General features: G+C 36.6%; 2 protein-coding genes across 3 annotated transcripts in view; both read left to right on the forward strand.

Annotated features, from left to right (window-relative positions):
* LOC137639165 (protein shifted-like) overlaps positions 1 to 10,343 on the forward strand; it is a 13,725-nt gene extending 3,382 nt beyond the window's left edge. Inside the window, exons 2-7 of the mRNA XM_068371460.1 lie at positions 5,039 to 5,139; positions 6,162 to 6,219; positions 6,666 to 6,799; positions 8,059 to 8,320; positions 9,651 to 9,784; positions 10,178 to 10,343. Coding sequence (XP_068227561.1) covers positions 5,039 to 5,139; positions 6,162 to 6,219; positions 6,666 to 6,799; positions 8,059 to 8,320; positions 9,651 to 9,784; positions 10,178 to 10,182 — 694 coding nt within the window. The 3' untranslated portion in view covers positions 10,183 to 10,343. The remainder of the gene's footprint in view (positions 1 to 5,038; positions 5,140 to 6,161; positions 6,220 to 6,665; positions 6,800 to 8,058; positions 8,321 to 9,650; positions 9,785 to 10,177) is intronic.
* A 3,181-nt stretch (positions 10,344 to 13,524) lies between these two features.
* LOC137640108 (armadillo repeat-containing X-linked protein 1-like) overlaps positions 13,525 to 19,743 on the forward strand; it is a 235,707-nt gene continuing 229,488 nt past the window's right edge. The window contains exon 1 of one of the 2 annotated variants that reach the window (XM_068372572.1): positions 13,525 to 13,708. In XM_068372572.1, coding sequence (XP_068228673.1) covers positions 13,525 to 13,708 — 184 coding nt within the window. The remainder of the gene's footprint in view (positions 13,709 to 19,743) is intronic. The other variant, XM_068372573.1, reaches the window with a different exon arrangement.

Genomic DNA, 19,743 nt, shown 5'->3' on the forward strand with positions numbered 1-19,743 from the left:
AATGATCGATTGACCTATTTCAATTCTTTGGAAGCATTCGACTCTTTTTATATCTTTTTCATTTCCAAAAATAATACATTCACTTTTGTCTTCATTGAGCTTGAGCTTTTTTGTTAACATCCAAGCCTTAATGTCATTCATTATTTCATGTATCTTTCTTTTAGCTTCATCGACTGATTCTATTGGGAAATAGAATTGTGTATCATCAGCGTATATTTTAAACTTAACTCTGTGAGTTTCAAGTATATTTGCCAGTTCAATCGTGTAAATTTCAAACAGGAGAGGACCTAGTACACTGCCTTGAGGCACCCCTTTGGATAGTTTTCTTGTCTCAGATTCAACATTTGATATTACTACTTTAACTTTGCGCTTTTCAAGATAACTCACAAACCAGTCGTGTGCTCGTTCTACGATGCCCACAGCTTTAAGGTCTTCCATCATATATGTATGTTCTACAGTATCAAATGCTGCACTTAGATCAAGCATTACAAGAATGCAACACTTGCCATTTGTTATAATTTCTCTTATGTCATTTTTTATCGCTATTATTGTTGTTTCTGTGGAGTAATTTTCTCTGTATGCAAATTGATCATCAGGTATGACATTAGATTTTTTCAGATATTTCCAGGTTTGTTCGTGTACAGCAGTTTCAATAATTTTCGAAAAATATGACAGATTTGATATTGGCCTATATGAACTTAAATTGTCTGCATCACCTTTTCCTTTATACACAGGCTTGATACACGCAACTTTTTCACAATCAGGGAAAACTGCCTGTGTTAGACTCATATTTACCATGTTTCGGTAGGTCTCTTGTAGTCTGGTGAAATTTTCTGCATCTTTTACATCATTAATTGGAAATGGATCATTTCCGCAGTAGGTTTTTTTTTACTTTCTTTATTATTCTCATATAATCACTCTGACTTAACTCTTTGAATACCCTTAGCTTATTTACACCTGTTGCTGGTGTATTCCTTTGCTCTGTTGTGCTGATGTTGTGAAAACTGGAGCAGATTTGATCTATTTTTTTCCTCAAAATAGTTAATAAAACCATTTGCTAGGCATTTAGGATCATTAGTTATATCGGGCAACACTATTTCTGTCTTTAGACCTAATAGTTTCTTTAGGTTCTTATGTATTTTCCTTGGGTAATTTTCATTGCACACTTTTTTATAATAGGCCTTTTTTTTAACTAAGATAAGGTAATTGTAGCGATTTCTAGCTGCTTTGTAATGTTGCCAGTTTTCATTATTTTTATTTCTTTTCCATTTATCCTCCATTTTTCTTTTTCTTTTTTTCTCTTCGTGTAATTCATTATCAAACCAGTTTGATTTTTCTTTAATTGTGATTATTTTTGTTATTTCCGGGCACCTATTATTATAATTAGTTGCAAGTATAGTTTTACTTCTATCAGTAATGCAGTTTATACAGGATTGTCCCTCTACAAGGGTGTGATTCTCTTCACAGTTACAGACTGGTGTTATCTCTTTTATATCCTCTAGGCTTTGTTCAATGAACTCTTTTGGATCAAAGTTAGTCTTAATTCTGTATGTGATTTCCTTCTGTATTGCATTATTTTTTCTAACGTCTATTTCAAAAGACATCAACTTATGCATTGGGGATATAGAGCAGTCAGGTTCAATCTCCATATTTAGTATGATGTTGTTGTTTTTGTTTACTATAACTAGATCTAGTATATGATTAGACTGAGCTGTTGGTTCAGACACTGTTTTCAAGGTCGTGGTTGTCAATCAATTCTCTAAATTCATTGACATATGGGTCTACTCTGTTATCGAGATGTAGGTTGAAATCACCACATATAACTATATTTCGATTGTCATTCAATGTATCTAGTAAGTTATTAAATTCATCTAGAAACATTCTTTTGCTTTTGCACGGTGGTCTATAGAGTATAACTATTTGTAGATTTACATTTCGAGATAAAATTTTAATATTCATATATTCAAATGAATTAACTATAAGATGATTTCTTACTGTAACTTTGTATGATTTCTTTATTAAGATTCCAATGCCACCACCTCTTTTGTTTTCTCTTGGTTCATGATAAAAGTTATAAGATTTAGGTGTCATTTCATTTATTTTCGATCTGTCACTCACATTACCACTCGACCAAGTTTCAGTTAATAAGCAAATATCCACATCTTGATCACTTACGACTTCCTTAATGATATGAGTTTTGTTGCCAATGGATTGTATATTTATTAGATTACATAATATTTTCTTAATCGAAGCCATGGTCAGTATTGTTTCTGGCTCTTATTATTTCTTGCTTATAAACTTCCCAGTTTACTTTGTCATAGGATTTATGTTCTGTGTCATCATAGTTCTTTCTCACACAATTTATGCATTTAACTTCAACAACATTGCAATGACCTGCTTTATGTTCTCTCGCGCACTTGGGGCACGACTGTTTATTCTTGTAATTTACTGCACTATGCCCAAATTCCTGGCATTTGTAACACTGGTAGGGCATGTAATGATCGTAAACATTACATATTCTATATGTGGTACTAAGTTTATCTCCATTTTCATAGATTGCTTTACGTATCTTAGGTGTACATTTTATAATATAGTGTTTGTTTATCCATTCTTGAATTTTCTTGCATTATGATAGTCAGATCATCGTTTTCTACAATGTGTCTATTTAGCCACTGGTTCTTAAGCTTCAGACTTTGAATAATATCATCATCATCTTCTGGTACATTAGTAAGTTTTATCTTCGGTTTAAGTTTTCCTTTTTCAGTAACAGTGATCTTGTTTACATTACCTTGTTCCAATTCTGATTTTGCCTGCTCCAGGTTCTGTTTATCTGCAAATTTTATGATCAGGTGGCCATCTTTTGTTTCAGCAGTACTTTCAACTTGGGCTTTTAATTTGGTCATAATTGTTTTCTTATCATTAACTGCTGACACCTCATCAGTTGATTTTACAATCAATGTTTTCTTTGATTTCAGCCTTTCAGCATATGTGCCAGTTAGATGCTTCCTATCTATGTCATCTTCATTCCTTTTCTTTTCATTTTTTAATTCTTTCATTTCATTTCTTAATTCATGAATCTCATCTCTTGTTTCTTGCAATTTATTTCTCATTTCTGTCATGCTATCCTTCATTTCTTCTATTTTATTCATCAAGACCTGAACCAAATGATGGGACATTACGACTTCTTCATCCAATACTTTTCTTTGTATGTTTGCTACATCCTCATTGAACTTATCAGTGCAATTTCTACATATGTAATAAATATGTTCATTACACAATAGTCTTTTGCCAGCTTGTGATAAATTTTCTATTAATCCAGAACATTCGTTTTCAATATGATACCATTTTTGACATCTATTACAACAAATTCCCCCATTGGCAACGACAGTCTTGCAGTGCTCACATAGTTCAGTGTCATCAGATTCCACGGTGGCCAACGATCCATTCGCTGATTCATCATTTCTTCCACAGGCGCCTTCCTCCATGTTGTCACTATCATATACTGGTGTATTCTTCATTATCTGTAGAAATTCATTTGTTTCATCTTCAACTGATTTTCCTGTTTCAGCCTTTTCATGAGGTTTCCTTCTAATTTTCTCAATGGCTCCTAACATTTTCGTAGTTTACACTATATCTTAAGTCCAAATGGGTCAGGAAAACCATAATTGGTAACTCTTACCTGTGTCCTAGTTGTAATCAACTATTAATATGTAATTTTGCACTATTTAGTATTCCAATGACGCTGATTCCAGTTTACATAACTTAATGATGTCGGAAATTATTAACTTAACGATTTTCACTTTTAACTTGCCACTATTGTTGTTAAATTTCAACAGAGCACTTCTTCAGCACGTCCTCACTCCACACTCCACACGGGTAGCGTTATACAAGACACCTTGATACATGTTTGACAAACATGGATAAATCCTACTATGGAGAATTCTGTAGTAAAGAACCCTCTTTTACCAAATTAAAAATTCATATGAATAGTTTGCTTACAAATTCACCACGAAGAAAATACGAATAGACAATCGGGAAATAAATCCGTGGGTGTTGACATCAAGTATTTAAAACAGTTCAAATACCTCAGGGCTGCGTTTAGCCGTTTATAGCCTTTGTTAGTGACATTATTGTTAATCGGTAAAATAGTCATTTACAATAGGCAGACTCTCTCTCTCTCTCTCTCTCTCTCTCTCTCTCTCTCTCTCTCTCTCTCTCTCTCTCTCTCTCTCTGTATGCAAGTTAAATGGAGTAACAAGTGTGTGTTTTATCAAATCCCTGTATGCAATCAGTATTTACCACATCAAATTTTAGAGTAATTTTTAGGGTTTTATCTGAAATTAAATAAAGATAATCCCAATGCAAAATTTTCATTCCTTTCAATATATTTCGGTTGCGGAAAAACTTGTAAAACAATTTCAGCCATCACTGCTGTTACAATAACTATTAAGTTTTGCAAGCTCATTTCATCAATGTTTCCATAATGGTAGAAAGAGTTGATTGAGAAAAACATCCCAATATTTTCAAGGTCCTTTTCCCCTAACTTCTCGTTTCTTCAATTTCCATTCCATATTTATAACATATTTATTCAATACTGTTACTCCAGCACTCTCCATAGGGATTTTTTAACTAATTCTCAATTATCTCTCTTACTAGTCTCTCTTCATCAGAGTTTATATTTATAGAAGAGCGTTATTTTTTTATATCTTATTCTGCAAAACTAAGGAGATCGTGTTTTTATTCTCTCCTGTTTATCTTAACGTGTTTTGACTCCTGTTCCTGGTGCCTAACAGCTCACTGTGCAAAATAAGTTTGTGGACACTCTATCGCATAAAAGATAGGGTCAAATCTTCTAAGCTTATAATTATTACCATATATATTCTATGCTTATTACTATAATAAAGCTTATTTTATCAATACCACAAGCATTATCACTGAAATTCACAATCTTTTCTTTTTTCCCACTCTACCTTGAAATCACCAGTTTTGGCAACATAGGCCTATTGTGCTAACCTGAGTCATACCTTCTTCGTTACAGCAACCATCAGCTTCGTCAGTTCAACGCTGGAGGGGATGCATACTACGTTCCCTGGGGTGAAACAAAGACAGGCTCAGCAGGCAACACAGCCACTGGATTATGTAAGCTCTCTCTCTCTCTCTCTCTCTCTCTCTCTCTCTCTCTCTCTCTCTCTCTCTCTCTCTCTCTCTCTCTCTCTCTCTCTCTCTGTGTGATTTTCATGCTATGAACACATCCTAGATTTCTACATTTAATGTAGGCGTATCTTTGATATTTATGGGCTGGTTTGTATTTATCTATTTATAATATAGTTTTTAATTGAACATTTGTAATCCGATTTTCACTTGAACATTTGAAGACTAATTTTCACTTAAACATTCAAAGAATCATTCTCACTTGATCATTAAAGACTCCTTCTCAGTTGGACATTTTAGGCTCGTTTTCACTTAGACATTAAAATGCTAAATTGCACTGGAACGTTTAAAAGCTCATTTTCACGTGTACATTTAAATTTCTAATTTTCATTTGAACATTTAAAGGCTCGTTTTCACTTGGACATTTAATGGTTCGTTTTCACTTGGACTTTTAAAGATTCGTTTTCACTTTGATATTTAAAGGTTCGTTTTCACTTTGACATTTAAGGTTCGTTTTCACTTTGACATTTGAAGGCTCTTTTTCACTTTGACATTTAAAGGCTTCACTTGAACATTTAGAGGCTCATTTTCACTTAAACGTTTTCACTTGTACATTTATAGGCTCATTTTCACTTGGGCATTTAAAGGCTCGTTTTCACTTGGGCATTTAAAGGCTCTTTTTCACTTGAATATTTATAGTCTCATTTTTCACTTGAACATTTATAGGCTCATTATCACTTGAAAATTTAAAGGCTCGTTTTCATTTGAACATTTGAAGGCTTGTATATGCTTGGACATTTAAAGACTTTTTTTCACTTGAACATTTATAGGCGCATTTTCACTTTAATATTCTCACTTGTACATTTATAGGCTCATTTTCACTTGAACATCTAATAACTTGAACATTTAAACACTTGTGTTCACCTAAACATTTAACGCCTTGTTTTAACCCGATTGTCGAGAACCTTCTCCTGGAATAAGGAAATTCTAATCCGTACTTATCTTTCCAGTATGTGCTCAGCCAGATATTGGTAACCTAGAGAATGCTGATTTGACCTGCGCTTCCAGGTATGTGTGTTCTTCTGTATGCATTATATGTATAGTACGTGTATATTTTGGGTAACAAGTTTTGGATTTAGTAGACTTTCGTGTGGAATAGTTAGTTTCTCTAAACAGTTTATTATAATTACTTTAACTCTTTCTGCTATCCTTCCTCTATGATGGACATTATTCGTAAATTTGTCTTTTTCGTGACTTTCATAAATAAACGAGTTTGATAAATTCTCTATCATTGTAATATTACACGATACTCTCTCTCTCTCTCTCTCTCTCTCTCTCTCTCTCTCTCTCTCTCTCTCTCTCTCTCTACATAAGGATAGGAAAAATATTAAAAAAAGAAAATCTGACCTTCTTTTAAAAATCCTTCCGATTCCAAACAACAGCCACCTTTCCGCCATCATTACTAAACATCCTTTCTGCTCACTATCTACTAAAGAGCAATTTCCTTATAACAGTGGATGTCGTCTGCAGTGTAACCGAGGCTACTCGATGGAACACGGTCGAAGGCTGTACCTGAATTGCGACTCCAGCACTGGCACTCTCACATTAGACGGCACGCCCTTTGTTGGAAATTTCCCACCATGCTTACGTCAGTATATTTAATAGTTCCTTCAAATTATACATTTTGCAAAGGCATTTACGTTCTAGCAGTTTCTTGTGGTTTTCAAAAAAAAAAAAATGTATTTTGTGGTGTTTAGATGTGTTTCTGCAACTTTCCTTGATAATAATTGTTTCCTTTTGCAATGTAAGATACCCCTCCATTTGTAAACGTACTTGAACGTGAAATAATTATTTAGAAGTATTTTTAGAGTAAAGCGTAAAACTTAATGCATTGTGCTTGCATAGGTTGTAGTCTAATTCAAGAGTGTATGATCAAGTTATCAAAAAGACTGTTTAAAAGTATCGTAACAAGAAATGTTATAAAAAAAAAAAAGAAAAAAAAAGTGATAAAACACCAAATTAATAGTTTAAGTCATATGGAGATAAAGTAACAATATTATTTTGTTGTCCCCTCCCAAACCCTCCGACAAGTAGGCCAAATGTTTCGCAACTTGCCTTGCTATAAGTGCAAGTAAGTTAAGTTTTGCATTAGCTCAAGCTAAGACTTGTGGCCTTGACTTATTAATTTATTATTACCTAAATTAATAGAGACGTACAGGATCTGTTTTTTCCTTATACATTCTTAGGTAATTGTCTAATGGGAGCTTGTTGTATAGTACTGAGGCCACATGTTTGAACTTTGAACGCTCTCTAGAACCTACAGTAGACATACATCCTATCCTGGCTCCAAAAATTTGAAACCCTGTGTAACTGCTCTGTTTCTACACAGTTCGTTAGATGCGCGGTGTGTATCAATTCTTTTAGATATTTTGGACGTCTGATTTTGATAACTTTACGGGTTATTGCACATATTTCTAAATTTGATTCTAGCTTTAAGAGGCAGCCGATGTAACTCAATTAGCACAGAAGTAACCCTTTCTTGGAGTGGGTCACCTTTTGTCATTACTGCTCCTTTGTTTATTTTGTATTTTTTTAAGTTGCACTTTGGGTAGATTGTAGTTGATGAAATTACAGTGGTCCATTCTGGTAATAACACATTTAATCAGAAGTTTCTTTTCAGAATATTCATCCAGATAATTCTTTACAAAAGCAATGTTTCAAAGGTGACATTGTATAAAAGTCTTTCATCCAGATACTTCTTGAAAAAAACAATCTTTCTAAGGTGATATTGTGTAAAAAGTCTTTCAATCTTGAGCATTAATTTTAGAACACAAAGAATAGATAGACGTTACGCTAACAATTCATAGATTAAAAAATCCAAAAACTTAATCAGCTTATTTGCCACAGCTCAATGTCGTGGAGGTTGCGCTGACGGATGGGCCTGCGTGGCTCCTAACCAGTGCAAGGAAGTTATCGAAGAATTTCATGACCCGTTCTTTGGTTTTGGTTGCGATGCGCCCTGTCAGAACGGGGGGACCTGCATCGACTTCATAGGGGAATGCAACTGTCCCGAGGGATACACAGGAGAAGTGTGCCAGACCCACATATGTATTGTGCCTGATGATACCCCTGCTCATGCCACCATTAGTGCCACAAATAACCTGACAAAGTAAGCAATTCGTCAATGACTATGTTCTTGCATAATTGCCTACAGCGACTGATGGTTAGTTTTGTTGTGCTTGTGAATTTAAAATCATCTGTAATTAATAATCGTGTCATTGTTATCCAAGTGAGAATTTCAGTAACGATGAAAATATTGATAGATTAGGAATTCTTTTTAATCATTCTAGTCTACTCACAATGACAGAACGAGTAATTATTCAAATATGTTTTCAGAAATATCCTTTGAAATGTAGTCTGTTCCAATAGGCTATGACCCATAAATTAAAATTATTTAATTTTAGCTTCTGTTACTCTTTCTGCGAAAACCATTTTACAAGTGCTTTGTTAGGGAATTAAAGATAAAAGGGGGAAAATTACAGTAGTATACACAAGTCCGTCCTCGAGCACCCCTTTCCTAATTTATAATGGCAACAATAGAATTAAGAGTATTTTCTTAACTTAGGATGTAAAAATAACAATATTAGCTGAAATCCCATTTGCGTTAACTTTCAAATGAGTTGTGTAGTTGTTTTTATTGACCTGTTTAATTTATCAATCTTTTTATAATTGGCTAAATTTTATCTAATGCCTCATTGATTTGTTCTGATTTTGTAGCAATTTTATAAATCCCACCTGAATTTTACCTACATTATTAAGATCTAGGCTGAATTATTTTCTATACATCGGAATTAATCCCTTCCTTCACTCGTACACGGCACCGTAGAATTCATTCATCAGGCTTCTTGGTGTGAGGTGCTACCTTTATTCATGCAATGATGAATAAATCTTTAAATCACTAAAATGAGTTGAGATTCTCGTTTATTTTTTTTATATATAAATCATTACTTGCTTTAAATGATTAGGTATGTCATCTCCACTCATTTTCTACCTCTACCTTTTCCGTGATGTCTGATAAAGGAACATCCATTTAATAGATCATGTAAGCTTTCACATATCGTCACTATCAACGTCCAGTGATATCTAATTTCACCTTCTCCCAAAGCTTACTCTAATAAATAAGCATTTTTACACGAAGACTCGTCAATTGTTTGTAAAAATAAAATCAAATGCATCGTTTTGTTTTATTAGTACTTGGAGTTGTTTACTTCGTATCAAATTTTCGTATAGGCATATGATGGGAATTTAAATAATTCATTATTCCAATTTTTCTTATACGTGCAACTTAATCAGTGTGGACAGCAGAGGATGGCAAACATTCCACCATTAGTATGCAATTTTGTTTCCATGATCTCTCGAGCTCGAGAATATGTCCCTTGTCAGTTTGGTGGAAGAATTAATCTTTGAATGATCAAACCGAGTTATTGATTTATTTGCAGGATGAAAATTGAATGTGCAATTGGTTTCAAAATGAAGAATGGTCTATCCGCACAAGGATTTACATGCGTCCATGGTGATTGGGTAACTGATGACAAGCAAGAAAGCTACAGTGCTGTAGATATGAATTGTTATGGTAAGACCGTCAAATCCTCTTAGTTACTTAATATCATGTATAAAATCGTTGGCTTATATATTCTAACTTTAGTTTTGTATTAAGTTTTACTTCATTAAGTTGGGTAGGCTATGTTAAAAAAAGTAGAATACAGATCCTGACTTGCATAAAGTATTAAGTTTTACTTCATTAAGTTTGGTAGGCTATGTTTAAAAAGAGTAGAATACAGAACCTGACTTGCATAAAGTATTAAGTTTTACTTCATTAAGTTTGGTAGGCTATGTTAAAAAAAGTAGAATACAGAACTTGACTTGCATAAAGTATTAAGTTTTACTTCATTAAGTTTGGTAGGCGGTTAAAAAAAAAAAAAAAAAAAAGTAACGAAATTAAAAATGAGTAAAAATCACGTTTCAGCCTAAGAAGATTCATCGTGTAATCCGGGGTGTAGACAGATCTCCAAGGCGCAAGATTGCCAGAAATCTATTAATTTCAACTGAAGCATAAACAAGAAGGCCCGGGAGACATACCGCCATAGGCCTAGTCTAATTTAACCTTAATAACGTGTGGCATGATCTTTTTTTTTAAAAATTTTGTAATATTCATAAGGCAAAGGTATCCATAATATAACGTTACCGTATACATTAATTTAAAGTTAATGAAAAATTGTGAAAATTGATAAAAGTAATATAGGTTTCTTGCCATTGCTGGTATTGTTATGATTACATTTCAAACGGTTTTAACGAAGCCTTGTCATTTCATTTTGATTGATATGTTTATCAAATATTATAAAATATAAAGTTTTACACTTTTTCTTATCCTTTGAAAATTATTTATCTTATCATTAATAATGAAGAAAAACATTCACATTTCCAGAAAACTAAAAGAAAAAAAATGGGGAGGGAGAAAAGTAGTGAAAATAAGCTGGGGAAAATGGCAGAGCATTAAGAATATTAACTAATTATCTAAAATTTTACATTGTACATGGGTGTTGCACAAACAACTTTGATCGTCTAAGATGTGAGTTGGAGGCGTATTTCACGCAAATGGAGTGATAGAATACCGACAATATGATCGTCTAAGAGATTTACGGGTGTTTTATTTGAAGGGGTTGTTAGATATTAGGACGTGATATTCCTTGAGATGCTGACCTACAGTTTCACAATAAATGAAATAAGAGACCTTATGTACTGAACAGTACAAGGGATCTGGATATTAGGGAGCAGAATATATGTTCTGATAATATGGAAAATAAATAAATCATAAGCCAAGTGGGATAATGAACTATTTCTTATATTCTGAGTGTTATGATAATGTATATTCGACAATGGAAATAGATTATGTCTAAGATTATCCAAATGTGCTTGCTTAAAGATTGTTAAGATATTTTGTGGGACCAGCATTGCACCGAAGTTTTGTTGTAAAATTAAATATATGATTAATTAAAACTTTTGTAAAATAATAAGTAATTAGTGAATACCATTCCCTGAAAAAAAAAAAACTCCGAAAAGTTTTGGTAGGCTACGTTGCCGACCCCCATCGATGAAGATGTTTTCATTGCCTCCCATTTGATCTCCCCTCTATCCTTTCAGTGAGACGTAAGTGCTCTATTTTCTCTCTTATGATGTGCCAACAAAACTCAGTTGTCTTTTTCTTATTTCCTTCACCATTGCTCTCTGCACTTCAAGTCTTGCCATTACCTCCTCATTTTTTACTCTGCCGTGCCCTCCAAGAGATTCTGAGCATCTTCCTTTAAAACTTCAAGAACGAGTGCCTTGTGCTAAGAGCCCCTGCTCGGCTGTAAATGCCGGGCAATCTGAACCAACCAACCAACATTTAGAACCACATCTCTGCTGCATTCAGCTTGTCTCCCAAGTCTCTAATTATTGACCAGCTCTCTAATCCATGCATAGGGTACACCGTACATATTTTCTTAAAGCTCTAATTATTGTTTGGGCACCAATTATATTTTCAGTAGATTTTTCATGATTTTAAAGGCATTTCTGGCTATCATGATTCGCCTCTCTATTTCTCATTTTGCTCTACCGTCTCGAGTCACCATACTACCAAAGTAAACAAAATTGTTTGTTTGCTTTACTTACTTTACTTTAAGGGCCGATTTTCCTATTTTGTACAGCACGGGAACCCTACTCTCTACAGGACCTCCACAGTCTTTTATTTTGTTCGTTCAAGAGTATTCAACATTTCACATCACTTATTGCTCCCTTACTGTTAAATCGTCACTATAGAATACCTTACAAGAAGAAAGTCTTCAGTTTCTCCTTAAAAGCCATAATAGTTTCAGTCATTCGGATGTCTCGTGGGAGCTGCTTGTATAGTCTCGGGACCACATATTTGAAGGCCCTAGAGCCCACAGTAGACATATTTAGGTTTCAATAGTTTAAAACCACCTGTATCTATTTTCGTGTCAACATGATTTGTTAGCTGCATAATATTTAGCAATACTCTTAGATATTTTTGGAGGACCGGTTCTGATAACTTGTTGGGTCATTGTACATATTTTTCAAATTCAATTGTCTTTAATTCTTTCATTGTTTATTGTTATATTGCATATTGGGGGTCCTGGGGTCTTTGATGCCTCTGCAACTTCATTTTTCCTTACATTTATTCTTAGTTCCAATAATTCCCTCTGTTCACTGCATCCAGAGGTCGTCGTAATTTTTTCTGCAGCGTCAGCAATGATCACTGTGTCATCTGCACAGCGAATGATATTTGTATGGACTCCAGTGCTAATTTCCTCTATACCTATCAAGATAGTTTCTTCATATATTGCAAATTGACTTAGGGACAAACACATCCTTGGCACACCCCTCTCATTATTTCTCTCCATAATATTAGATTGTTATCGATATTTACTCCAGTATAAATCGGTAGAGTCTGATGTCCTTACCATCTAGGTTCAATCTGTGCAGGATTTCTATTAGGTCTGTGTGCCCCACTTTATCAAATGCTTTCTCATAATCTATAAAACACATATACACATCTTTTTGTATTTCAATGGATCTTTATCATTCTTATGATAAAAATAGCATTTCTAGTACCTTACCCTTTCACAAAATCTAAGTGTACTTCAGCAATTTTAACTTTTGTTTTCTTTTTAGAATTACTTTCGGTATAATTTTTGAGATTTGATTCATTAAGCTGATTGCCAAAAATACATTATATTCTATTGCACCAGGTTTCTTAAGCACTGCTATGAAAATTGATTTATAGACTACATCTCTTTTGGAATGTACCTTGTGTTATATATACGCTTAGCTAACTCTACAATCTATCTTAATTATTCCGAAATCCCCACTTGCTAATATCATTTCAAACAACACACACGAAAAATACAACCCTGATAACACCGTCTCAAGTATCTAAATTGGATTTGTTTTATTGTTTGTCTTTATTCTGTATGGTTTAAATGTTTCCCCGTGTTTTCAGCGTTATCTTCGGCTTACTAGATGTTGTCCACTTTTTTTTTCAGAAATTTTTGAGTTTTAATGGTGTCGTTATAAACTTTTTCATATCCGAGTACTTTGCTATTAACCTTTTATCGGGGTAAAATAATTTAATTTTTTACGTAGTTCTCCCAGGTCTATATTATTATTATATTCTCATTTCATATGGAATATATCCTATCTTATGATGAAAACCGGATGTATCGAGAGTTAATTTTAATTAAGATGAGATAAAATTGAATAAAAGGAAAAACTATTCTATAAAGAGATGTTTAAATATGGCGCGCAAGGGAAGTAATGCCAGACGATGCCACCAGGCCATTAGTAGAAAAGATGTCGTCTGCAGCGGGTGGGTCGCTGCAGGATAAAACTTTAAATAAAGTAGCTTTGTGTTCGGCTGTCTTCGCAGGATTTGCTTATGTCGGATACTCTTACGCGAAAACTGCCTTTTGTAGAAAATTAGCACGGAAACCGGGTACATGTAAGTATTCGTAAAGCGACCATTGACTTTCTTAAAGTTGTACACATTTTCGACTGCTCTGGTGTATTTGTTTTGATTGCAGTTGCCAGTTTCGTCGTATTTTGGTGTATTTATTTCATGTGGAAAAGGTCATTTTAAACAATTTCCTTTACTCTGGCGATGTTTCCTGTGTAGTATATTGCTTTTGGGATTATCGTCGGCATAGTTAAATGAAGCAGAACGTTGTTTTATTAAAAAGACCCTGCGGTTGATGGAGTTGCCAATGACCTGCCATTTATGTTTTCTTTTTTCGCTTGACCTTATTTTGTGGAGAGATTTGGGCCCAAATATTAAGAGGCGTGGCCTCTCAAGATTAAAACGGTTGTCTTTAGTTATTTAGCCTCAATTGGCCCCTTTTTCCAGAATTTAGGAGTCGACTGGCCTAGGCTGAGATGTGTCATTTTATTAAATTATGTAGGCCTAAGCCTATATGTATTATTTCACTCAAATTGATCACACAAATATTTATAGTAACCAGTCATTATTTTATATATCAACAGTTGTATAATACTTAAATTTTCGCTATTACATGTACTTTAGATATTTCCGACTCGTTATCTTACATTTAAAGCATTTCTTACCATTACTGTTGGTGCAAAACACTTGTTTTCATGACCCCAGTTTTATAGCAATTACTGAGAAACTCGTCCGAAAACTGCATTTTTGGGGTATAGGAAGAAAATCCCAAAATGAGTGTATCACAAGGTTCGGAAAAGCAAATATGCATAAATCACTATGTACCCTGTTAAAAGATACATAATTATATGTGGCATCTGTGATAATCCTTTAGACATAGGAAAATCAAAACTGTAACAAGGATTCATTTAAACAAAACTTAACCGAACAATAAACATGGGATACTTTGTGATACACCAGATGTCTAAGAATATTTGCGATGAATAGATCTTGGTAGGTCCTGCAGGGCACAGGGTTCCCCTTTTGTGGTAGGACCAGAAAAACTGCCCTTAAAGTAAGTAACATGGATGCCGGGTCCTTACCTGAGGTTGTGGGGCTTTGCCAGCTCTGCCTCTCCCCCAAAGACTTAGAAGGCCAGCTGTCATAAAAAAATAAAGACAGGTCTTCCAAACTAACCTAACATAGCCCGCCACTTAGTGTCATCGGACATCGAAAACACAGAAATTATATTACTTATAACAACATCCTATACACACAGCAGCCATTGTTAAGGTAAAGATATATGTAGGTGAAAATTGTGAGGACTCAAAACAAAGGCATTTGAACATGAGATTTTAGGTAGTTGCATTTTTTAAAAGCTAATAATTATTAGGTAACAGAAATTTGAAAAGCTTTTATAAGTATTCACAATTATTGCATCCATAATGAGCAAACCTTGAAATCTGAACTTGAAATACAATAGTACCATACAAACAAATATGTAACATTTCCATTTTCTTAGCTACAAGTAGTGTCTATGCATCCCATGCAGTAGCCCCTTAGTCATCCTCTAAGTTCACGGAAAATTATCTGTATCTGACAGTGCAGTCTAAAGTTTCAGTGCAAAGAATGAAAATGAAATGCCAACAGTGTGTTTATTAAGATAAGGATTCAGGCAATAACACTTCTTGGACAAATAAACAATTAAAAATTTGTCCAATTGTTAGTAGCTTAGTTAATCCTTTTTGAAAATACTCCTTCATTTTATGGATATTTTCATGAACAAACCTCTATTTAACCAATATATATCACAAATTTCAGAGTGGTCAACATGAAGATGAAGTTATTCTTTAAAGAAAGTTTCAGGCATGCAATTGATTATAGTTTTTCCCTCATTCACAATCAGCAGTTTAGGTCATCTCTCCTAGCATTATAGATACCCAATGGCAGTAAAAGATTTTTTAGACATCACATCTTTAAGTAGGATAGCATGAGCTAAAGTAAGGTATATGCTAGAAGGTAAAATTACAGTTTCAACCATTATGGGGAAACTGGAATAAAAATATATTTGTTGCATCAGAAATAGTGTAGTTCCAACGGATTTAACGTTTATTTTGACCGGAAACCATCCGATTTAGAGATTTACTATGTAATTGGAGTTAAAACAACAAGTTGTTCCAGAATGCAGAAAGACCCTACTTCATCCCAACAATTATGGGGGACACCAGGTGGGAACCGGGGTTTTGGGTGGGGGGGGGCGTCAAATGATATTTGCAATGAATGAATACTTAAACTTCCACCACCCCTCCCCCTATACCCATACCTCGCCCTACCAGAGGGGGCTCCCCCCGCGTTCCCTCCTTAAGGCCACAGTGATTTTCAGGGCACTGCTGAACCTAATAAACCCACCTGACCTAGCCTAGGGGCCCTGTACCCCTACCTAGGCCTACTGGGGGGGGGGGGGGGGGCTCCACCCCCCCTGCGACCCCCCCCCCCCCTGCGACCCCCCCTTAAGGCCACAGATATTTTCGGGACACTACCGAACCTAATACAACCACCTAACCTAGGGCCCTGTACCCCTACATAGGCCTAGCCCCTGCGACCACCCCCCCCTTACAGCCACTACCGAACACATCCATCAAACCAAATCCAAAGTGATGGTACTGCTGTATACATCGTTATACTATCACCATTATAATATACTCTATAAAACGGATTTTGAGCGAAGCGAAAAATCTATTTTTGGGTGAGATAGCCATGGCGTCCTGATGGAAGGTTCCTTTTTGGTAGCTTCCTTGGGTATAAGACTACTAAGATATTCCCAGAGAATTTAACCACAGGTTATCACAGAATTCTAACTTCTGGAGCGAGTATCTCAAAGGTTTCCCTTTAAGACATCGTAATTTCAACAGGGGACGCATGTCTAAACGCGCCACATAGCTATCTTCACCCCGAACAGAGTTAATGCTTCGGTGTGTAAGAGTAGAGAATAGCTGGGAGCCGTTCCACAGCTAATCTCACTCGTGGCTACTACTGATACTCGAGACGTAAACAAACGGACGCCATTGCTCTAATGACGTCACGCCCGTCTTCATCCTGAAGCCAGTTGCTGCCCATCACCATGATACAGTAGCACAGGGTGGGAACAAAACTGGACGAAGTAGTAGGGAGGGTCCATCAGGACGCCATGGCTATCTCACCCAAAAATAGATTTTTCGCTTCGCTCAAAATCCGTTTTTTGGGCTCAAGCCATGGCGTCCTGATGGAAGAGTACCAGAGAATCAATGTATCGTGGTAGATTTTCCCCCAGTATTAAGTGCCTAGGCATTGACAAAACAGCAAAGTAATCTTAGATAAAGAACCATAGGGACGAAGTATCCTGCCCCCCTTGGCAGTGAAGTTCCCATGGGCTATGCCGACGTCAAAGTGGTATTGAAGGGCTATTCATCCTGAGAGAAGAACTTAAAGAACTTAGAGATGAAGCGGAATGTTTGGTATTTGTATAGGAACATTCTGAAATTAGACCAGTGGTGGTTGGGCACTGTGTAGAGTTCATCTCTTGGTTATCAGAAGTAAGTATTCGTGTAGGAACCTTACTTAGTCAGGGTGAATATAATTTAGGATTAAACATCTTAAATTCTTCATAACCATAAGAAAGGAGGAATAAATAAAACTATGACAGGTATGTATTTCATAGTAAGTAGGAGCTGATAGAGACGCACAAGTAATAAAATAGAAATTTTATTTCACAATGCAGAAATTAAATAATTTACAGCAAAAGTAAAGTTCATTTACAGTAATAATAATGTACATAGAAATAAAGGCTTGCAATTGAATCTGAAAAGGAATTTCAGGGTATTAGTAGGTACTCGTTCTCGAGGAACGCAAGTCTTTAAATAAAACACATCATGCTCAAGGCATGCGGCACTTGTGTGACACTATGACATTTCACCTGGGATAAGAACAGTTATAAAAGCACTAAGTGTTTTTCGACATCACTATGAATCGCTCGAGGGTCAACATAGGCACCCGAAGAGTTAGAGTCCCAAGTAACTCACTGTTCTACGCAGAGTTAGGTGCAGGTTTCATAACACTACCTGCGGCTACCACAAAATGTTTGACTTCGTGCACTTGTTTCGCATAGTGTTTAAAGAAAACTCGCGAGGACTTCCAGCCCGTGAAGTTTTTAAGGCTTTCAAAGTCCATGCTCTGAAAGAAATTCAGAGAAGATGCCACTTTTCTAGGATCATGACCAGCGGGTGTACTGTTCGGATCCGCTCTGCGAATGAAGTAGGTGATTTTCGCTCTTAATTGTTTCAGTGACAGGTCGCTGCCCGATGTTTCTCCTTTGAAGAGTTGGCCTCCACCAAAGTTCGAAGTTCTGCGAAGATAGACCTTGAGGCTCTCTACTGGACATAGAGAGACATCCTCCTTCAGGGGGCATATTCTCCAAGGGCCCCATCTTTTGGTGGGTAATTCATTTTTAGCGAGAAACGTCGGATCAGGGGAGAGGGTCACTTCTCCTGAATCAGTAAACAGGATGTGTCCTTCTTCTCTTGATAATGCCACTATTTCGCTGACTCGAGCTCCCGAAGCGAGAGCAAATAAAAATATAACTTTCTGAGTCAGATCCTTGAGGGGGCATGAATCGTTGACCAAGTTGGAGGCGAAATGGAGTACCTTGTCTAGTGACCAGGAGATCGGTTTCGGAGGGGGTGCTGGACGTAGGCGAGCACATGCTTTTGGTAGTTTGTTGAAGATGTCGTTGGACAGATCAATTTGGAAAGCATATAGAATTGGTCTAGTCAAGGCCGATTTGCAGGTTGAAATCGTATTGGCTGCTAATCCTTGTCCATGAAGGTGAATAAAGAAGGACATACAGAAATCAATCGTGATTTCTTTAGGATTTTTTGTCTTGACAAAGGAGACCCATTTCCTCCAGGATGATTCATATTGCCGTCTCGTGGATTCGGTCTTGTATTCCTCTAGGAAGTTTAGACTTTTCTTCGAGATCCCAAACCTCTTCTTTGCGGCAAGGGAGAGAAAATCATGAGATGAAGGTCCTTGATTTTCGATGATGAAGCGAAGACAGTCGACTTCTGTACTTGTTGAGAGAGAACTGGGCCCGGGAGAGGGATCAGCTTGGGCTGCAGCTCCAGGACCAGGGGGGTACCAGTTGCTCCGGGGCCACTAGGGCCGCTGTCCCTTTGAAGGTTCTCAGTTTGGAGAGGACTTTCAACAGAAGGTTGGTGGGAGGGAACAGATAGATCTTGGACCATCTGTTCCAGTCCAGTGACATGGCATCCACTGCTTCTGCTTTGGGGTCCTCGTACGGGGCTACGTACAGAGGAAGTTGATTGTTGTCGCTCGTTGCGAAGAGATCTATCTGAAGTTCTGGGACTTGGAGAGAGATGAAGGAGAACGATCTTGCTTCTAGAGACCATTCTGACTCTATCGGGTTTGTCCGAGATAGAGCATCCGCTGTCACGTTGCGGAATCCTTGTAGGTGAACTGCAGACAGGTGCCACTTCTTCTTCTCTGCCAGACGGAAGATTGGGAGAAGCACCTGATTTATCTGGGGCGATCTTGAGCCTTGGCGATTGAGACAACGAACTACCACCGAGTTGTCTAGGGTTAGACGGATGTGGATCGAGGGCGGCGGGGATAACTTCTTCAGTGTTAGAAGGACCGCCATGGCCTCCAAGATGTTTATGTGGAACGTCTTGAATAGTGGAGACCAGGTACCTTGAACCTGTTTTTGGTGGGAGTGACCTCCCCAACCTTCCAGTGAGGCATCCGTGTGGATGTTGAGTGATGGAGGAGGGTGTTGGAGAGGAATGGACCTTTTCAGGGCCTTTTCTTCCAACCACGGCTTTAGGAGGCGTCGCAGTCTGTTTGGAAGCCGTCTCTTGAGGTCTCTTCGAGCGATGGATGCCGAGCGTCTCCATACTCCCGCGGCATCCTTTAGCTGTGCACGAAGCACTGGGTTTGTCACTGAGGCGAATTGTAGAGAGCCTAGAACTCGTTCCTGCTGTCGTCTTGAAATGCGTTTGGATTTCAGTAGTCGCTTGACAGACCCTGCTATTTCCTTCCTTTTCTTC

The sequence above is a fragment of the Palaemon carinicauda genome, chromosome 4 (genome assembly GCF_036898095.1).
Source record: "Palaemon carinicauda isolate YSFRI2023 chromosome 4, ASM3689809v2, whole genome shotgun sequence".
NCBI lineage: Eukaryota > Metazoa > Arthropoda > Malacostraca > Decapoda > Palaemonidae > Palaemon > Palaemon carinicauda.